The sequence below is a fragment of the Conger conger genome, chromosome 2 (assembly GCF_963514075.1).
Source record: "Conger conger chromosome 2, fConCon1.1, whole genome shotgun sequence".
In the NCBI taxonomy this organism is placed as follows: domain Eukaryota; kingdom Metazoa; phylum Chordata; class Actinopteri; order Anguilliformes; family Congridae; genus Conger; species Conger conger.
Genome location: NC_083761.1, coordinates 14,987,732 through 15,010,531, shown reverse-complemented (window position 1 = coordinate 15,010,531; position 22,800 = coordinate 14,987,732). Strand labels below are relative to the sequence as shown.

Genomic DNA, 22,800 nt, shown 5'->3' with positions numbered 1-22,800 from the left:
GCAGGCACACGGCAACAAACATTGCAAATTTGTTACACGGAATATGAGACAAATTCAAGCAAAATATTCACAGAAATGATGATGCCTCTAAGATGATTTATGCAGCTTGGTGCATTAATGGGCCCTATGGTCTAAAATGGAACCCTGACTGTACCAATGTTAGCTGGTGCAATCAATGTAATTAATGTCATGGAATTGTGATGGAGCCCTCTTTTTCGAGATGTCACTGAAAATGCTATATAATATATTTTTATATGGTACACTATATACCTAGAAATTCTCAAACATTCTGACCAATAATTGGCATGTATTAGCATGCATGCACACATAGTTAGTGTCTCTTTCACGCAAAAATGATTTTGTAGCCACAAACAACTGGCTTTTCTACAAGGCACAAGTGGCAAAGCAGCTCCTCTTGGTGCAGTTCACCAGTGGGGGCCATGAAGACACCCAAAGATCCTACCTGCATCTTTTGCTGATGTACTGTAATTTGCTGATGTACTGTAACTGAGAGGCGATAAAGGTGATTTTGGCCACAGGTGTATTCCCATGGACCACATACATCAAGTAGGGTCTACTGGGCTATTTTTCATCTATTATTTTTTTATCTATTTTTCATATCAGCAACCAATTCAGACCTACCTACCTCCTTATGTACCTTGTGCAATATCTTCCCCTATTACTTTTCTTACTTGCTACTTACAGTATTTACTATTTATTTTACACACCCCTGAAGGAGTACGTCACACCAACACTTCACTGTACATACTGGTATGAGCATGTGACAAATAAAGTCTCTTGAATCTTGAGGCCCATGAGATCAGGCGAGGCGTGTTAACTGCGTAATTGATATAACTATAAGTGATGGATTAAGTGCCAAGTAACAGCACAAAGCCACAGACCCTGTGGCCCACCAGAGTGAAGATCAATGGTGTGGAGCTTCCTCAGGCACAGTCCTCCCGCCTCAGTGATGCAGCTGAACGCGACCCGCACGGCCGCTGGGGGGCACAGCCGGACCGTTCCGCCCGGCCGGATGATGAAGCCGGCAGGTAAGCCTCACTGTGATTAATGCAGCCCCAGTTCCCCTGGAGACAGCCAGTCACAATGTTCCCCTGCTCTGAAAGCTACAGAGGTGCTGGAGTCTGTGTGTGTGCAGCCCTGGCTTTTTAGCATAACTCTGAAATAACATAAAATGGGGGGGGGGGGGTGATATCGTTGCGTATCTGGTCGTGTGAAAACTGTCAGCCATTTAAATGCACTCAGTGTCCTCTGCGTCTTGACGTTTCCAGAGAGTTCCGCAAAATACAGCGCAGCGTAGTGCTGCAGTGTATTTTTTTCATAAAATCACTACATTATCAGCTCTGGTCTCCTTACTGAATACATATTTTTTCCCATCCTTCACCAGTTAAGAGTTTTGCAAGCCAGCCAGCCGTAGAGGAACGGCCTTGTTTCACCCCATCTCAGATTCTGCTTAAAAGTGAGAAATTGGCCGGTGCCGGGCCTCGGTTGGTCCCGTAGAGCCGGCTGTCTGACTGCCTGAGGCCCAGGCCGGCTGGATGGGACTTGGCACTGGTGGCCAGCACATGATGCCTGGCTTGGCTGGCATGGATCCAGAGGGGGAAAGGCTACCTCACAAGCCCGGGGATGGACTTGTTCGATGAAACACTTTTTGTGAGAAAGGGTCTGTAAACTACCTCGGCAGTGCTGGGGGCCAGCTGGGGCCATTTCTAATTCTCCAAACTCTCGACGGGACTCAGCGATGAAGATCTATGATTGATGATCCCACCTCCATTAAAAGAAACACAGGCCAGCACGTACGAACACACAAACGCACACAAACACACACACGCTGTAGATTACTAAACGCCCCCTTTTTTTTACTGTTTAACATGACACTAAAGGAGCTCGCGTTCCCCCTGCGCGTGGTGGCAGCTCCTCGTGAGTGAGCGTCCTCTGGTGCTGCAGTCTGTTCTGCGAGCTCAGAACTGGCAGAGCATCTCTGCGCCGCTCCCTGGAGGAAATCGATGCCAGCCTGCAACCTGCCCTTGTCATTCCTGTCAACAAGGTAATTGTAAAACAGTACACTGCGCATTGGGATTGCAACCATATTCCGTGACCTCCATATTTCATCCCGGACAAGCGCGGCAGAATGTTTTTTTTCTTTACTGCAAAGGTATGAGAAAGGTGAAATGCGTGTTCCGTCCTCTGCGCAGTCAGGGGAAGTACCTGGCTGTGTGTGAGTACTGAGGCCTGAGGTGATGAGGTGTATCACTTTGTGCGGCTGGGTTGGAGCTAGCATCCAGCTGTGTGTGAGCCCAATGATGTCAGACAGAATCAGGGTCTGTCCCTTTTCTGGCAGACTGGATGAGCAGAGCAGCCCCCCCTCCCCTCCCCCACCTCCTCCGTGAGGGGAAGCAGGTTTCCAGGGTATAGAATGATAGACACCATAGAAAAGATCCAAAAGTTTGTAGATCATGAACCCTATGAATATAAAGAGAGAAGAGGCATATATTTTAATAACTGAGCACAAAGAAGGGTCTGGTAGGAGCTTTCAGCTGTACCTGGCTCAGGGTAGTACATTGGGGAAGAAATCCTCTGCATCAGAGCTCATTGATATCCAGTCATTAAGAGTGAGTACCAGTAGCAGTGCTCCTTGCACAGGTACCTGTGCTGAAAAGAGACAGCAATTCCAAACTGTGGGGGAAAATTGAAGCCGTGAGCACTGTTCAGAGGTTAAACAGTCATGTTCTGACAGATAAAATGCTGCGAGATGAAGCTCGTTTTGAGAAATAACCACCATCGGCACTGGCTCCTCACACAAGAAGCTGCGAGCAGCACTGCTGCTATCTGTGTCAGGGCAGCAGATGGGTCCCTCCTGATCACAGTCCTCCGATGCGCAGCACAGAAAATGGCACTACTGCACTTCAGAGGCCGGCCCAATAAGGACACTGCGATTTGGGTCGGTAGTCATTTCAGCCGACTGTCTTTGTCTTCAAGATCAAAACTCGATATTTTTTCTTCTGCTGCTGGAGCCTATCCACAAAGAGGTTTGATGCTTTGTGTGTTCAGAAATGCTTTTCTGCATACCACTGCTGTAATGCATGGTTATTTGTGTTACTGTCTCCTTCTTGTCAGCCTTGACCAGTCTGACCCTTCTCGTTAAGCCTGTGTTTCTGCCCGCACCATTCCCTGCAAACTCTAGAGACAATTGTGTGTGAATATCCCAGGAGATCAGCAGTTTTGGAGATACTCAAACCACCCTGTCTGGCACCAACAATCATTCCATGATAAAAGTCACTTAGATCACATTTTTTCCCCATTCTGACATTTGGTCTTGACCATGTCTGCATGCTTTTATGCATTTAGTTGCTGCCAAATGATTGGCTGATGAAATATTTGCATTAACAAGCTTACTTACTTGCTTGCTCACTGAGTGTATATCCTTGTCTCCAGAACCACCGGTTGAATCAGCGGTTGCTAATAAAGCCGAGGCCCACTTTCCCCCAGAACGCACAGGGCTTACTCCTCCTCTGATGTTTGTGGCAGGCCCATCTTTATCGTGGTAATTTTCTTATTGGCGGTTGAATTTATCGGCCTCTTCTCCTCCCTCCCGTCAGCGTGTCCCAGTTTGACCTACGTAACGCTCGCATCCTCATTTCTCTCACGTTCTCAACGGTTAAATGCACAAATATCTCATTGGGCCTCCACAGTGCGAGATCCCATTATTCATGCACTCTGATCTCTCTGCCATGATCAGTGCACTGCAGCAATGAGCTCATGAAGATTGAGGTCTCGTCCCCCAGGAAATCCCCCCTCTTGCTTGTGGCCAAAAGAGCGACAACTCGGTCTTCTGCTGTGATCATAGCGAGTACATTTTTACCAGGAACTACCCCCTAAACCTGCAAAGTCGGCTCTCGGGAATAACCCAAAAAAAACGGCGACTTTGAAGGAGTCCCAAGGTCGACAGCCTGGCACGTTGCAGTACCCAGCTGCACAGCGGAGTGCACACAGTCTTTCAGAGGATAAATATTTTATCACCAGTGCTTGAGCATGGCTGAGGGGAATGATCTCTTGTGGTGTACTGCACTTCATTCTGGCAGATCTTTGTGTACCTACAGAAGTTTGCAGTTGAGCTATTTAATGAGTGTTAGTCGACAAACCTTTTTAAGCCTGGGATTTGTCATGTTCTTACCGTAGGTAGCTTAGCATCTCACACAGAGAAGAGGAAAAGCTGGGAAACAGTAATCTGGTGTACATACCTGCTGAACATAAACACAGAGAATAGTTGTTCTCATCACATTGCCCCACTTGGTCCCAATTGCCACAACTGGCTGCAGGCTTCCCTGTAAGAAGAGCCATGCCAAATGCCACTCCAGAAGAACATGGCACCACCATGCAAGGGTGGACATGTTCAGTCTTGACATCCAATATGGCTAAAACTACCCCATAACCCTCACATCCCCAACCCCTCTAACTGGCTGACAACAATGTCCTTCAACAGTAGGATGATGTGCTGGGTCAAATTCTGACCCTACCATCTGTATGCCTCAGCAGAAATCGAGATACATCAGACCAGACTATGTTTTTCCAGTCTTCCACTGTCCAGTTTTGGTGAGCCTGTGCCCACTGCAGCCTCAGCTTTCTGTTCTTGGCTGACAGAAGTGGGAACCGAGCATTCTGCATTGGATTCTGAGATATTTTTCTGGTCACCACAATTGTACAGAATGTTTACAGAGGTACTGTAGCCTTTCTGTCAGCTCAAACCAGTCTGGCCATTCTCTGTTGACCTCTCTCATCAACAAGGCATTTCCGTTTGCAGAACTGCCACTCACTGGATTTTCTTTTGTTTTTCACACCATTCTGAGTAAACTGAAATGTCTGGCACCAACAATCATGCCGCAGTCGAAATCACTGAGATCAATTTTGTTCTGATGGTTGATTAACTGAAGCTCCTGACCCGTATCAGTAAGATTTTATTTCACTGCCGCCACATGATTGGCTGATCGCATGATTAAGTAGGTGTAGAGGTGTTCCTAATAAAGTGCTCACTGAGTGTATGTAGTTAAACAGAATTCATTTTCATTTTGCCAACAAGCTCGTTCATGAAATGCATTAACATGAAAAAGCGATTGTTAAAAGGCTCTGAAAAAACACAAAGACTGAAAAACTTTGCAGGGGAAAAATGCGTGGCCCAGTTTCCCTCCATTTCATATTTTCCTCTGTGGATTTAATCAGCTCATTAAACCTCTTTATTTTTATACATAATACGTCTGCTCTTTCCCAGGGAAGGGCTCTGCCCGGCCTGTGCTTTTCCTGCTCTCCTCCACAGTAAATATTTTCAGAATGCCTTCATAACAGTGAGCCTGTTTATTTGATGACTGCCTGTCTTTGCCATTTATCACAATGACCACTTCACAGACTGACGTACAAGAGAAGAAACATCTCACCAGCATTTCGTAATAGCGTATTTTGGCCTTTATATATTCATATGTATATGAATAAAAAATTATGCACTGAAGTCAGTAGCCAGTATTTCCATCTGTCAAATGACTAAGGACAATCTGATTTTAGGAAACCAAGCAGTTCTCACCACGAAACGCACACACACACGCACACACACACGTGTGTGTGTGTGTGTGTATATATATATATATATATATATATATATATATATATATATATATATATATATATATGTAGTATAGTATAGTATAGTATAAGAAACACGAATACTGAGGCAAAAAATTGCAAAGGGCAGCACAAACGAATAGCTTGTGTTTTTTTTTTTACGTGCCAGCAGATTTCAGACTGCAGAATTCTCCACTCTGCAATGTGTCTTAACGACCCTGTGAATGTAAAAAGTCTGCAGTGAGGCAAAACAATCACAACAGATTAGAAGTGAGAACATTGCCAGGGGTCACTTTGAAACATATTTAATGGACTGTGCTGAAGCGGAATAAAAATAGGCCGTGATGATTAAGAGAGGCAGTGAGACGCCCTCGTCAGGGGCCACACTGCTGTGACGGTATCGCCCGCGAAACGGGAACAGCTCCGCTAAAAAAAAGGAAGGAAGAGTGAAGTGAGGAAAGGGTAATTTCTGACACGCGTGCTTTGGTGCAGAACATTTCACGGTGCAGTTTTATTCACTGATAATTTACTGAATTTACTGAAGCCTACAGAGCAGAACATAGGGGCCTTTCGAGTTGAAGTAGCTGAATGAATGTTCAGGTTCATCTCACCCCTTGTCCTTTCCCCCGGTCACATGCTGACACAGTCATCCCTGGTTAATGACTGGCATCCTGGACTAAAAATATATCCCATTCTGCCCGCTTTAGAAGCTGAACTTTATTAGTCAAGTCTTTGCCAGCTAGAGATGACTGCAGACTGCCGTCAAAGAGTTAAGAGTGTTGAGGCAGTCCCGGTGTTTGGCCAGCAGGTGGGGTGCTGTGCTCAAACTGCCGCGGAATCAGCCTACAGCCCCAAGGCACTACTGCGAACACGCAGGCGGATTATGCTCTCGGTTTAACATTCCATTCATACAAACCGCTCCCAGTTTGCTCTGTGCGCCCCGGCTTGTGTTATATGTTTCGAGTAAGTAAGTAAGGGGGGTAAAGGTGAACGCGCATACCTCGTCCGTCTTCAAAGGAGAGAGGCAAACCAGAGCGCTTACATTGTAAGATGTGCTCCAGTTAAAAATAGCTCGTTTCCGTTTTAGTGATTCTGCACAGAGTATAACATTATTGTAAACCAGACTGAACTCATAGGCAGAACAATCCCTGCTGCTGCTGTGCTCGTGATATTGAGAGGACAAGATCACAGCCTGCTCAAGGTTGCAGCCCCCTCCCCCTCTACCCATCCCACCGCACCCCACAACACACCACACACACGTACATCCACTACACTCTTAGACTGGATTCACTTAATTCATTTTAAATCGATTTTCTAAATTGACCTTGATTTATTTTCCGAGTTTACAAGAGGTTCAAACAAAAGATTCGAACACAGGCGAGGGATGGCAGTGTATACACGTTTGCACAACCTTATACCAAGGTTTTCACATCAATTGTAAGTAAGATGAATTGTGAGAAGCTGTAAAGTGAAGAAAGCCTCTATAAGATGCATGTCTGTCAATATAGTATACATAAAAACTAATTCACCGCAATACCTGCATTTGAGGCTCGTACATGGCTATGGCAGTAAAAAAAGAAAGGCAATATTTTGGATATATTTTTAGCAAGGGCAGACTTAGGGGTAAACCTGCAGTGAACATGTTCAGTGTGGGGGAAGTTCTGACTCTCACTTACTGCACACATTAAACCAAAAGGCGTCATTGTCGCAGTCCTCTTCAAACAATACTTGGAAGGAAACAACATTGACGTCAATAGATTTTCTGCATTTCTGTAATGCATCTGTAGTACAGGAGTGACCTTTAATTAAAAAAGCACACAAGATAAGACACTCAACCACATACATCCTCAGGTTTTCTTGTAATTGCTGTCTTGGTGAACACAGTGCTGAACGGTGTACATAGCAGTTTTTCTGGGTCACTATGCATGATGTTTGTGAGAAAAAAATAATACACAGTTCCAATGAATAGGCCCACCACAAGTTATTACAGTGTAGTTTGAAGTCAAACATTTGGAATATTCCACTTTGTCCCATATCTTCCTTTCCAAGAGCAAATACAGTGCATGTCCTTGTTTTGCTCCTGAATCTGCTTACATCTGTGAACATCACTAGGTAGGTGAGCGGATGTTATCATTTATTCAGACAACAGGGGGTGCAGTCAACCAAAGCTCCAAACCACACAAGTACCCAGCTCAAAATGAAACATTCTTTCCTAGGAAACTCAAACCGAACAGAAGTCTGCTCTTTATTACTTGGTGTGGTGGGGTGGCATTTCCAGTGCTACACTTAAAGCACCGACATTCATTCACTGTGGCTAAGCCATCGGCATGAATTCAAGTACATCTCTGATTATGCGCATCAGGGTAGTATACCACTGCTGAGTGAAAACACACTGAAGTAGGTAGTAAAATATTTTAATTAAATATACAGTGGATCAAAAGTACAAAATATTTCGTCAGCTATGTGATTGGAGAACTAATGGGACATGGTATCAAAAAGCATCTCAAAGAAGTACAATTTGGAAACACAAAGTACAAAACAGGCAAACCGAGTGCTTATAATTGGCTCAGTACTCATAAGTGTAGCGTTTCGAACCTATAATAGTAAGGTCACTCAATATCCTTAAAACAAAACTATGTAGCGTTGTCAGCTCAGGCCTTACTATGTACAAATACTCAATGTAATAACAAAAGCTAAATATGTGTACAACATTTACAACAAAGGCTGCAAAAACAATTAGAGCAAAATACGGATTTAACTGGTAAACAGATTTGTGTTTCGAGAGCCCTGACAGTAGAAGTTGAACTTTAACATCTCCAACATGGTTGGATATGACAATCTTACACTGAGAGGTCCTTTAAGTGCTCCCGACAAACATTCTAATTATAGGGCCTAGAAATTCCCAGCGCTCATTACAGATATAATGAACATTGTAAACTAGAGCAGATGTGCTCCAGCTTGGGCTTGTGAACATGTGGTCTAGTACAGTACCCATGCGAAGATTCATTTCACTTTACCTCAGCACACTGTACAGTAACAACATTCAACCAGTAACACAGACCTCTCTGTTCACTAAGCAAGCTTAGTATAACATATGATGTATGTTAATGAGGTTCTTAAGATGAAGGGAAAGCCAGATGTTTTTGCTTTAAACAAAACTTGAATCATGCTCATCCACTTGTAAATAGTTAACCACCAAATTTAAAAGGCACAAAACTTGCAAGGGAGAAATGAACTGAACACAATTTCGTATCTTTGTAATTTATGGTTGATTGAGATAAAAGTATTCATAATAACTCCAAGGATAACACAATTTTTGTGCTCTTTTTTCTTTAGTATTGGGGGGGAGGGGGGGTGTAATGTGTAACCACTATTGAATGCAGTTTAAATTGGAGATACTGCAGCCTTGTTATGGTGCATATAAAACAGTTTTATTACTCTTTTAAAAAAAGTTACATAGCAACCTTGAGTGTTACTCCAAACATTTTGGAGTGAATACATTTCTTCAGTTCATATTTAGTCTTCACCAATGACATATTAATAAAGATTGCTCCATACTAGATTTTCATTCGCACCGCCTCCAACACTCCCCCCCACCTCCTTCCATCCCCTCCCCAAATCCTTTGTGCAAAAATAATTACATAAGCCTTTGTTTCACTGCTGGCAACCATTTCCCAAATTGCATTATGCGTCATTCCATTACATACCCTTTTCATTGATTGCTGTCATCGCTACTTCTTTTTCTTCCACTGCAAACAAATTCAGAGCAACTGGCCTTATGCTTACTGAGAGTCTATGGGGGGCTGGTTTCTGTGCTTCACTACAGTTAAGTGCTCCTTAAAAGAATCATAGTTTTAGATTTTTTTCCAGTGAAGGCTTAAATCTGTGGTGTGGCTCCTGAATTTGTCTTCTGAGAAAAGGATTACAAGTCTTACATCCGCACAAAAAAAAGCCAATTTCAGCTTCCAAGTAGTCCCGGGCATTGCACTTCTGTCACACAAGAACAAACCCCAACCCTTTCTTATCTCGTAGTTCAGAGCGGTCAGAAATTACAGTAGCCAGTGAATAGGATACAAAACGTTGTAATATTTTTTGTTTTTCACTATTTACAAACTCCTTAGTCCTACATTTAACAAATGTATTTAACATCATCCTGGTAAACAACAAAGTCCTCTATGTCATATGACAGGCTGTCAGGGAGGGCCGGAAACAGTGATTTAAAACAGCATGTGAATGCCACTTCACATTTTATCACTGAAGTTGAAGATTTCCTTCAAGGAGACAAGCTTGTCTTTATTTACACGGAACTGCTTTGTTATACTGCAATGTTCAGGTCCACGTGATTGCATTCAACTGCATTAAGTCACTAATGATAACCCTTGTAGGCTTGAAATGAACTCCACACTGCAGATCTACAATTAAATAAAAAGAAATGCACAATAAGGAATAATATTAAAAACGAAGATTGAACTTTTTTCAGATAGTAAACCTTGATTATAACAACTCCTTTAACAGTGTTCCATAGTATTTCATCATAGTGTTTTGTAAAAAGAGAAAACCCAGGATCTGTTGAAATTGCACCGTGAATTGCATTGATTTGTCACATGACTTGTGTTATCCTTTGGATAGCCAGCGGTTTGATGGGAGCTCTTGCTCGGAGCCCTCCGATGCTGCATTCGTCACCCCTGCACTTTGACCCCAGACTCAACAGCAGCTGACACAGCAAGCCACAATCAGCCCGAGTTGGCCCACGTACAACATGTGCAAAATTTATAAAACCTTAAGTGGCAAAAAAAAAATCTGGTGCAAAAAAAGCTATTGTTCCCAGATTCAAGCATCTTCAAGATCTTCTGCTATTTGTTTAAGGTCTATAGCTTGGCCATGCTTGCTGGACAAAGAATGGGTGAGGAGCTGCTCTACACTGCTTTACCAATGGGAATGTCAGGCTGGTTGGTCTAGGACAGTTTGGTGCTGGGGTGTACGGAGGGTAGCTGGGAGGGGCTGAATGCGGGCTGGGGGTTGAGGGCAGACATGGGGTACATGCCGTGGTGTAGGAGGTCCCCGTACGAGGCTCCCGCAGGGTGGCGGTAGAGGTGGGCTGGCCCTGCCGTAGAGGCCAGCAGCTGTCTCTGCATCATGAAGGAATGGATGGCGAAGGGGGGCATGAGTGGGGAGATGACCGCCTGGTTTTTCAAGTACTGCAGGGGGTGGGAGTATCCGGCGGGGATGGGGGAGCCCAGGCTGTCACACATGTCCTGCACCTGAGACAGGAAGGCCCCGGGGTAGAGTCCTGGGAAGATGGGTGAGTGGAGGGGGAACTTGTGGCTCTCCGCGTAGCTGTTGACGTGCACGCCGTGCATGGGCTCCGCTGGCTTCATGCCTTCACTCTCGGGGTCAGGGGTCCTGGTCCGGCCCATCGTGTCCTTGGCGGAGTGCATGGGCGTCACCACCCGAATCTTCTTTTCCGGTGGCCCATTCTCGGGCTCCTCCGGGTTTCTCTTGAGGGGCCGGGCGGCACAGACATTCTGGGGGCTGCTCTTTGCACTCAGGATGGGCCGGGACATCTCCTCCACCTTGTACCCCATCATGTCTTCCCCCCGCCCGTTCTGGAGCTTGGCTCCAACTCTCGACGGGGGGTCCATAGCCTTTTTCGGGGCCGACATGGCCATGGGTGGGACGCGGCAGGCTCTGGGGTGGTAGTCCATACTGGAGGTCTGATTGTTGCCCACCTGAAAGAGTGGGGGGGTGCTCACGTCCTGCTGGATCATGGAATGGGATGCCCTGCATACCGAGGGCTTGGGGCCAGGCAGTTTGTGGGGGGACAGCTTGGGTAGGCTCAAGTCCGTTGGCTGGTCCTCAAGTGACCTTTCCCCGGTGGCTGTCTTGTCCTTTTGGCTCAAATGAGCACCATAACTCAGGCCGGGGTGGTTTTCGGGGTGTTTGGCAGGGCAGAAACCCTGGACACCCTCGCAGTCTCTGGGAAAGGGTGCCTCCCGGCTCAGGTACTTGGAGAGCTGCTCCTTGCTCAGGTGGTGCTCTGTCTGCCGGTAGAGGCTGTGCAGGTGGGGGGAGGAGTAGAAGTCGCAGAGGAAGCTTGGCGCCTGGGATGGGCGCACAACTTTCTTTTCGGCCACCTTCTCTGTGCTGTCGTAGGGGTCGGCCCTCAGCAGGTACGGGTCCCCAGTGGGGCTGGGCTGGGGGTGGGGTTGGGGTGGGGCGTGGGCAGGGTTGCAGGCTTCGCCCAAGGACTTCCTCTCCTCAGTTCCTCGCGGTTTGAAGCTCTGGGCATGCTGGATCACGGACGGCCGGTTGACCAGCAGGGTCTCCGCCCCAGGCCCCTGCGGACCCGGAATGCTGGAAAGCTCCTCTGTGCCACCGTTCACACACTGTTTGTTGATTAATGGAGGGGGCGGGCCAAAGGAGTAATTGTTGGGCAGGGCAGTGCCGCTGACCTGGGAGAGCATCTTCTTCTTGGCCAGGGGGGACATGATTCCGGGGTTGCCCCTGGGATACAGCGCTGGCGTGTAACCGAAGCAGGGCTCGTCCCGGCTGGAGGATTCCTCCTTCTCCGGGAGCACGTCCCGGGTGGCGAGGGGCTGCAGGGGTTTCAGAGTGGGCAGCACCATACCCACGTGGTTATGGGCCTCTTTAACCTCGGCCGGTTCTACACTCTCCGCGGCGCACGGCATACCGGGCTCTGCCCCGCCGTCCTGCCCCCAATCCTGCGCTGGGCAGTGGCGTGGAGGGCTGGCAGCAGGAGGCTCGTCGCAGACCGGCTCCCGGAGCTCGGCTGGGGGCAGGGGGTCTCCGAGGACTCGCTCCGACGGGCCGTCCTCCCAGAGCGGGGCGCAGTGTGACGGTATCTCCGGAACGCCGGAGCTGAGGGCCTCCTCTTTCACAGTGAGCTGGAGCTCCTCCTCGTCCTCCTCTCCGCTGCTCTTCCTCTCCTCTTTCAGTCCCGGGGCCTCCTGCTGCCTTTCGGCGTCGTCGCTGCTCCCGTCCTCCTCGGGAACCTGCAGCCGGACACACGGACAGAACGGTCACTGGATGAGCCTGCCACCCCAGCTCCAAAGCCAGAGCAGGCTACACGCAAAAAACGTCACTCAACGCAAACGCAATCGAGCCGATGAGTGACAGCCTTGTTTGAAAAACAAACCGGGTGCATTATGAACAAGTGGCCGACATCAAAGCAAACTGCCAGAGCCTAAGCTCATCTATGTGGAGCGCAGGCAGTTGACAAACAGATGGCTCGAGTGTTAGAAACACCAGCAGTAAGCTGAAAGCTTAACCTTGCCTATAGCAGTTGACACAGGCCTACGCTTTTATTCTCTTTTAAACAAGAAACCCACCAGAGATAAAACAGCGGTTGTCCAATTCCTGCTGGACCAGTTCTTGCATTGTGTAGCTGAACACATTAACTCTGAATCCTAGTAAGTATGGATATTTTTTCACACAAAGAAAGCACAAACTCACAAATGTGCTGCTCAATATATCTGCTTAGGCCTTTGAGATGCGGAGCATCATGTGACTGCTGATGTCGAAATCAGACTGAAAACAAGAAACAGAAATTCTATGTTTAGAAAAGAGCAGCATCCTTATTCCTCGCTGGTTTTTCTTGCTGACTTCATTTGCAAACTCCAGGAAGGATTTCATTGAAAATAACCCATTAATTCACTCTCAAGATCCTTGAATTTGGAGCTGCATATACTACGTATATACTACGTATATTAATATGTGGCATGCATAATGCTCCTCTTTTTTCCTTTTCCTTCTTCTCACTCTTGCGTTAAAATCAGACAGAAATGTTGTATGGTAATGATGCTTGTGCGCAAATTTCCTGCCTCTCTGCCCATTGTGCGGCAGGTGACCTCTGACCTCTGAGGTCAGGGCAAAGCCGGGCTCGCGGCGCAAGGGAGTGACAGGCCCATTCAGGTTTGTTGACACTCCCTTGCAACTTGCAGGGACACATTGTCTGGGGGGGGGCTTTTAGTGCCTGGTGACTAGCAGTCCATATTATACTGCCCTAATGGGGTGTGACTGTCTGTTGGCAATGCGGGCATCACTCAAGGGCCGAGAACTGTCTTCATCTTGGACGCGGTGAGTGAATTAACACTGCTTACACGTTGCGGCTCTTAGAAGAAACCACCTCCTCTCCTATCACATGTATCGTCTGTCAGCATTCCGCCGACATTGAATTGTTGAGACAGTTCCTTATACTTTAACCACAATCTGACAAACACAGAACATTGGTGTAGTGTCTTCAACACCCCTCCCCAGCCCTGTTCTCCACTTAATACATCTCATTTCTCAAACAGCATACCATTTCATTTGCTCCTTACAATGTACAATCAATTATCTGAAGAGGCTTTCAAATTAGAGAACATACCAGACAGATGAGCTTGGCGTGCCACTGGAAAACTCGTCAGCCCTTACAACAGCCCTCTTTGTTTCCACTGCACAACCTATTATTCATTTCACGCATTGCGGGAATTAATATATGCTATGTAGCTGTTCTAAAATGTGTCTAAATTTGACACTTTGCGAGAACATTGAAAAGGTCTTTTCATCTCCTCTGTAATCATTTGGTTATTCATGGGAAAATAACTCCATTTTCATTCCCTTTCAGTGCCTTGTTGTTTTTTTTCTCTCCCTATTTACGCCTAACTACAGACATTCGCAAATCACCATGCATTTATTGGCTTTTGATGGTAAAAATAGCCTGTGGTTTATGAAAGCGCAAAATATGGCATCGCTTTGATTCCATAACAGACAGATCGGTATTGATATTAAGCATTTCTCCACCAACCACGATCTTGTCCCGTTTTGCGGAGAGTAAAATATTGTTCATAATAATATCTGCCGTCATGTTTTGATCTGATTTCAGGGATGGTTACTGGAAAACACACCCAGAGCACAATTGTTTTCTGAGACTAAATGAACAGCTAAAACAGGCAAACGGTAGAAACTGTTAGGAGTTGCTGGAGCGGAGAAAATACATTATGTTTACCACGTAATGCAGTGGTTACAGCCTCTATTCAGGCAAAAAATAATTATGTTAAAACCAGCTGCTCATGACAACATTATTCTGGAAAAGACTCTGACAGCTTATTTGTTAAATAAAGAAAGGCACCCTCTCTAAAGTGGGCTGTCATGTTGTGTGTGCGGAGCGGGGGGTCTGTTTTTTTTTTTGAGAGCAGCGAGTGTTCCTTGGCCACGCCGAGGTAAATGGGAGCGTCGGTCGGTGACTGACCGTCGAGACTTCCAGGCCTTTCACAGCTGCATCCTTTTCATTCCTGGGCTTCTGGTTTTGTTCCTCTTTGGGGCGCTTCACCGCCATCACCTTTGTCTTGTTCCCCCCCTCCTGGGCGCCAGCCTCCTGTTTTCGGGGTTTGACAGGGGGGAGGGGCCTGTCCTCCTCCCCTTTAGTATATCTCTCGTACGGGAGGATGAGTCTGAGGAGGGAGAGAGGGAGATACAGGTGGAAAATTTGGCCCAAATTGCAACATCCCACCCACCCCCTCACATCCAGTGACTACCCCCACCGTGGCCTTTATCGTCTTCCAGGAAATACAGACATTCCTGGGCAAGGCATCACAGACCACTTACTGTCTAGACGACTTAATTCAAAGTCTGTATTTATTATTTATATTATTTTTTTTATTTATATTTTGTCTCTTTATCTGGACTCATCTACCTGATTAGAATGTTAAAATCGTAATTCATAAGAACTCTCCATAAAAGGAAAGATTAAATTAATCTGGTGCAGGCCAAATTGGGAATGTAGCAAGTTGGAAATGAGATGATACACACACACACACACACACACACACACACAAATGCCTCTTTAGCACTGAAGCATGGACAGATATGGATAATGCACTTGATCCTAATTAAAAGCATTTCTGATCCCAGCAGCTGATCCCAGCATGGCTCCTCCCCTTGTGTACCCCACATTAACAACATCTAAATCTATTCTCTCAGATAAGCATCTTCTGTAGACTACAGAGACATAGAGACGGAGAGGGAAAGAGATAGACTGAGAGAGAGAGAGAGAGAGAGGGGGGGGGGGGGCTGGGGCTGTAGTTCCACATTATTTGATTTATTTTTTCTTTGTTGGAAGCTAACTGAACACATTGAGATATTTCTACTCTAATCTGTTTTGTTCCACATTTGTGATAGGGACCCCCTGATACAGAGATGGTAATTGGAAGGGATATATTTGGGCTGTAATCGCGCTCTCTGCTCGAGCGGTTTGAAGTTTTTATAATGTGTTTTGTGTGATTAATGAGTCACGGTGGGAATCATCTGAGGCATGCGGAATTATAAATATTAACTGTACTGTAGCAGACAGAGTCAAAACATTTCGCAGATCACAATTTGGGAATGCAAGCAGAACAGAAATAACAGAGGATGAGTTTTACAGGGGGATATACAAAACAAGACAGCTGTATTTAATTACTGGGAATCTAGCACCCTACCCCCAACAACAATCCGCCTCTCTGTCTCTTCCCTCGGCCCCGTTTACTTTTAACATCTCGGGGTGTATCTTGAATCTGGACAATTTCCTATATTTTCAATGAGTTTAATCAACGGCGGAGAACGCCACCGCACCGCGTTAAACGCGGTAGCGCGGTAGAGCAAATGGGCCTCACTGAGCATGCTCGGGCACGGCGAGTGCAGGGAAGCATGAATAAAGCTATGCCGGCTCGGGTTTGGCAGCCAGCCAACAGCGGAGCTAAGCAGGAGCCCAGAGGGAACATTCATCTTCAGATCCCATTACCAAAAGAGTTTAAACATGTTACAGCTGCTAAAACTGGAAAACGCTCGCTCTACGAAGTCGAATCAAAATAGTGCGCAGCTGCCAAATACCTGATTCCCACTGTAATGTTTCAGTCCGTGTTTACATAATGAAAGCATAATAATGCACACAATAGCTTATCTTGTTCATAACTAATCCTTTGCAGTCTTTAAGTCCCAAGCTAAGTGTGTATGTTTTTCAGAGACCCCTCGTCCTTGCCTCCCGTGTTTACGCAAGTTTTACTATTGCCCTTGTTTAGTTATATGGAATGGCAAACATAACTTTTCGACCTTCCATTTTCCCTTTTTGATGTTTCAGGCGGTAATTGACATCAGATGTAGTTTAATATTCTTGTGTGTGTCTGCCTTTATTTTACTGAGTGCTTAAATAAAACTGGATACAGTCTTTATAGCAAGTTGACGAGTCAAGAGAACAGACAAAAAGCCTACATCATTCTTTCCATATTACCATGTATGGACATAACTGCTCCCTTTCCTCTTGCAAAAAAAGAAAAAACATTGGCAAATATAATTCATCTCTCTGCAAATTAGGTAGAGTGGCATATTTCCTTTCGGAGGAAAAAAATGCTTTTAAGAGTTCAAGTGGGTCTGTGAGATTTTACATTTTTTGTTATTTTTTCACTGAGCTGTGCAGCTGGCATATAGACAGCAGTATAACTACATTTCATACAGCTGGTCAAAGGCCCAGAGCCAAAAAGCAGGAAATCTGCAATTAAATGTTCCTTTATGACGGAGAGAGGGAGGGAGACTGACCGAGAGAAAGAGAATGAGACAAAGAAACAACAAGAAAGGGAAAAGGGAGTGGGTGTTGGTAGAAAAGGGCAGACCACAAAACCAATTTCCACTCTATTTTATTCAAGTAAAAAAATAAAATAAAATAAGTAACCATGATTATCAGGAAAAAGCAACAGGAGACACAAAAACGATACAACATACAGTATGTCACAGTAAGATGACGCTCTTTTTTGAGCTTTGAACATGCTTTGGGAGTTTTGAAATGCCCAAACTGTTCCACCATCTTCTGTCTTTCCTCACTGAGGTTCAGTACAGGCAGACCTACCCACAGGATGTGACTTTTTTCCCACCAGTTAAACAGTTGACATCTCTGAAGTGAGTGATTACATCTCCCAACGCAAGAGAAGCCTAACGTTCACACCAAACCATAAACTGCAATCGGCTATGGGCTAACATGCCAAATTCCTGCGTCACATCAGATTGTGCTTGCTGGTCTGGTGAGATACTACTACAAAGAAAGAAAAAAAAATTATTACTGAGTTTCACTTCTCCAGTTTTTAAATAGCTAAACTACCCTCAGTGAGCACTTTATTAGGTATTTATTACTTCTTCTTTAGACTCATTGTTCTTCTGCTGCTGTAGCCTATCAACTTAGAGGTTTGACGCATAGTGTGTTCAGAGATGCTCTTCTGCATATCACTGTTGTAATGTGTGGCTATTTGTGTTCCTGTCACCTTCCTGTCAGCTTCGACCAGTCTGGCCCTTCTCCACTGACCTCTCTCATTAGCAATTTGCTGCTCGATAGATGTTTTTTGTTTTTTTGCACCATTCTCTGCAATCTCTAGAGACTGTTGTGCGTGAAAATCCCAGGAGATCAGCAGTTTCTGAGATATTCAAACCACTGGTACGAACAATCATTCCACGGTCAAAGTAACTTGGATCACATTTCTTCCCCATTCTGACATTTGGTCTGAAAAACAGCTGAACCTCTTGACTGTATGTCTGTATGCTTTTATGCATTTAATTTAAACTATTGGCTGATTAGATATTTGCATGAACAAGCTGGTCTACCTAATAAAGTGCTCAGTGAGTGAATATGTTAGCAGGCCTTGCTTTTATTTTTTTCTTTGAAGAAAACTGCAATATTTATCTTTGCTCTCCAAACAGAACAGGCAGTAAAGCTCTGTGAAAGAATTAACGGTAAATTGAGCTCTTAATATGAAATTCCTGCTTTTCCAAATAGCCAGGCCGCAGCTGAGAAAAACCATCTGTAATCAAAACTGGGAAAGTTATTTAAAGTGCCCTATTTCAACACATTGACAACGTGGGTTCATTTTCAGGCCAGATAAACATGTTGCTTTACCATTCAGTAGTGTTTTACCAGAGGGCAGGCCCACCGCTGGTAGAGCACTTCACTACAGGATATACATGTTTATATAAAGACATCTCAGTTTCTAACCACTGTGCCTGCAAGCTCAGCTGCACCTGTGCACTCGGAAAGCAACGGTACGCTCACCAACCGCTGAAACCGGAAGAAGAGCACGAGCCCCCATACAGCCCCCGCTTTGTACAGCAGGTTGCACAATTAGCGCTATAAACTGCACATTCATTTCATGGGTCGGACTCATTCATACCTCTAACGGTTCCAGAGAATGTCGGCTTGGACAAAGTCAAAAACATTCTGGCGGGGTGGCATCTGCGGGGGCAGGGACTGAGGTCAACCTTATCCGCGCGTCTCGGTCAGAGATCATCACTGACCATCTGATCTGAACAATGCATTATTTATGCCCATTGCATTCGCTCCATTTTTTATTTTTTCATTTTTTTATGTCTCTATTATTACAACTATTTCTCGAAAGAGAAGTTTCAAATGTGCAGCATATAAATAAATTGCAAATTTGATTTGGCTATGTGCCTTCTCATTTCAGAAATTCATACTGATAAATTCATTCAATAATTATTCATCACAAATAAACATTTTCACAACACATAATTTGACTCTATTTTTCCAGAGTCAGACAAGGCCAGTTTGCTATTAAAGCCTCAGCTTGCCGCTTGTTGTGCAAATCAGTAGCTTCTTCATTTTTTTCCACATTGCCTTTAATGGAATCATAATGTAAATGCAATAGTTTTTGTTTCTTTGCTATTTCTTTTCATTTAATAGCATTTAATGTTTTATGTAAGTGATTTATATTTCCGTACGAAGGGCAGCATAACTTTCTTTTTTAATGCGTTACCTTTCTCTAAGTGGCAACTTACCAGCTAAAGTGCCTATTTTTCCATATTCCTGTACATATCAATTTTTTATTTGTTCACCTTGTTCTTGTCCTTATTATGTATGTACAAATAAATGGACTACAGCTAAACTGCCGCACACAAAGCAACCTTATTTTCAAAGTCACACATTCAATTTCAACAAAGCAGCACGGCCTCTAAGTCATAAACAGAAAAAAACAAAACAACAACAACAATCAAAGCACAGGTGTGAAAAATGAAATGCTCGCCGTCATTAATCCAGGCTCGCGATTGCTATGCAGGATGAGGCCATGAATAATGAACCGTTCTTAACAGATAGGGGCGTTACTACAGAGATGGCTGCCCGGCTGAAAGAAATGAAGGTGAACTGAATGCCTGTGTACATGGCCTTTATCTGGGTGCAGGCTGGGCTCCATCTCCACTGGGAGTGCTGCTGAGTGGGTAATAAGATTCTGCCTCACTGTCTGCTTCCCTCCCGAGCCTCTAATCCACATCTTATATAACATTCATTTCCATAATAAGCCTTCGCAACACAGGCTCTTTATATAATCTCACTTAAAGAACACAATAATTATACAAAGTGCTGCGTTTATTCAGAGCGCAGGTACGCTCGTGGGGTAGTGTTCTTGCCCAGGGAAACGGCTGTAATAAATAAATAAATTAGAAAACCATGGCAACGCGGAGCCTGTTCTCTCGTAAAATAAGCAGGAAATAAATACAGGTATGCGCGCTTTGGTCGCATAATGCTTAAATGGAAAAAATAACACCGGCTTAAACTGTTATTTCCTGTACAGGAGAACATGCGTAGCAAAGGTGCTTTAAAAGCTACACTGAGTAAGCTAAGCAATGATGAGTACAGAATTTAGCAATATCCTCTACAGCCCCCATCACTGTGGTACAGGAAAGATGAGCCAGGCAGTCAAGCTGGGGGGCTTTTTGGCCTTGAAGGTTGCTTACAGAGGTGGAGTCATAGCACATTTTTTGCTCTTTTTTTTTATTATTGGCCAAAATCTTGACCGCAACTGCACCCGGCAGTGCCGAAGAGGAACGAGAAACGTTAACCGTGCCGTAGGTGTGGAAAGAAAAGGCCGTGGCCATCACGCAGATGGTGCCTGGTCTCCAGAGCAGGGGCAGAGGCAGGTAGTTGACCTTTCTCGTGTTTCTCTACTGAGCAACCGGGTTTCTTTACGCCCAGGTTCAGGGACTTCTCAGCAGATGACCCACAAACGAGTCAACGCTGCAAACCTTATATCAGCATGCTGTGTTCTGTGTTACAGTCACGCCTGGGAGACTGTGCAACAAATATCCATGAATATTTATATAACCTGTTACATAATCTGATAAGCTTGCATTTGAGGAATGGTGTTTACACAGTTTTGCATTCACTGAGAAACATACCAACAACTGATTGTGGTGAATACAGTCATTTGAGATCAAGATCGCATTCACACATATACACATATTGTTTGATAACAGACAAAATAATTAAATGTTATTATAAGTATTAAAAATTATATTAATTTATTGTAATATTATAATGAATATGAATCATTATAATACTTGTTATGATACTATAATAAATATATATTGCTACTACTAATAATACTACTACTACTACCACCACCATGAATGTTATCCACCATCTGTTATTATATTGGTATTATTATTGTCATTATTACTAATATCACTATTATATAAATGCTGTAATTCTCTGTCTTGGTCACAAGATGGCACACTGCCCACTAGGAAAAATGAAAATAAAAGGATGTGAATGCAGACATATTGTCAGCCCATAATGGTAGACATGTTGTAAATAGCATATGAAAAATAACAACTGATTGTGTACATGGAGTAATGCTGTACAAGAAGGCTTATATTAAGTCTATCTGAAATACATATGATGGATGTCAACTGTTTATATGGTGCTCGTTTTTTACATTCCTGTTATCATCAAACCACAATTATCTGAACACACATCTCACATCTCCTTCATCTAAGGAGATTTGAACATTATTCCAGAAGATGTGTCAGGATGAAAGATAATTGCAAATGAAATTACTAATTTGACGGAGACAAAGTAGTTTTGGGATTGCGTTTCACAGAGTTGCCTCTAATGACTGGTTGATGAAACACCACTTTCTGGCTGTAAATTACCACTGAGCCACAGCGAAGGAGAGGCGAAGCCAGACGGCGGTTCAGCAAGTTTCTGATGCTAAATGAATGTTAAACAAACAACTGGATCCTTGTTATTGAGCGTAATGGAAGCTGCAACTGAGCGGGAGGCCTGGGGGCTTGCTGCAGCTTACGGAGAAAACCAAAACACCATCTTAATTATCACTTCTGGAAAGTTGTGATCTAACTCGGGCGCTTATAATTAAAGTCATTCTGGGGACTCGAAAAAGCAGGATGGTCTGTGGCTAAGCAAATGCACATCTAATAAAAGGAAAGAGAGCAAGACAGAGAGCAAGAGAGAGAGAGGCAAAAAGAGAGACAGACAGAGACAGAGAGCAAGAGAGAGAGAGAGAGAGAGAAAGAGAGGGGGGGTAAAAAAAGACATTGTTCCATAGGCTTTCATAGCTGCCTCAAAGGTTTTGTCGAGAAGTCGACCCTTGAACTAATCCTGATTCACACAGTTAAACAGGACTGTGAGGGAATGCCAAGCTACCCCTTTTGTCATGTCTGGCTTTTAGACCTGAAATTACCTCATCCATTCCCAAAGGCTAAAACCCATTAACTTTCAACAGCAAATTTTAATTATTAAAAGTGTTGAAATATGTTCGAGGGGCACTGTGTTCTTGTGTATATATTACATCCTTTTTTAATTCACTGCTCACAATTATTGGAAGAATTTTCTTTCTTTCCAGTGGAGCCAAATGCTTTTTTTTCTTCTTCAAAAAAATCATTTTAAAGGAATAAAATCAAAGACCTCTACTTTGCCGCCAAGTTCCTTGGAACATTTTTTCTCTCTCTCTCTGCGCAAAACAAACACAGGAACCTTTTCTTCTCAGGACATTTTATAGCTATACAGCAGAAATAAGCCTTCAGTGAATATGAAACTACATCAATACTGTGGTTGCTAACAGCACAAAATCTCAGTTCCAAAACTGAGTCCTAACAAAAAAGAAAAATAGGGAAAAAGACTGTTAATCTGCAAATTAAGAGAAACCAGGAATCTGAGCAGAAGGCAGAATTGGAACCCTACCCAAGAAAGCAAAGTCTAACCTTTGTAAATGTTTAATACAGGTCAGTTACACATCATTGGCTGACGAATGAAAAATCTATTGCCACAGTGGAGAGAACTGATTTAACATATCGATGTAACCAAGGACTACGGCCACATATGTCTCGCCTTTCAGAGTGACT

At 44.3% G+C, this 22,800-nt stretch overlaps 1 protein-coding gene across 2 annotated transcripts in view; it reads right to left on the bottom strand.

The window, feature by feature from the left end:
- Window positions 1–8,026: 8,026 nt before the first annotated feature.
- The window catches only part of arid5b (AT-rich interaction domain 5B), a 67,626-nt gene continuing 52,852 nt past the window's right edge, over window positions 8,027–22,800 (bottom strand). For both annotated transcript variants that reach the window (XM_061221846.1, XM_061221857.1), the window contains 2 exons: window positions 14,879–15,080; window positions 8,027–12,641 (listed from right to left, as the gene is read on the bottom strand). In XM_061221846.1, coding sequence (XP_061077830.1) covers window positions 10,584–12,641; window positions 14,879–15,080 — 2,260 coding nt within the window. In that variant the 3' untranslated portion in view covers window positions 8,027–10,583. The remainder of the gene's footprint in view (window positions 12,642–14,878; window positions 15,081–22,800) is intronic.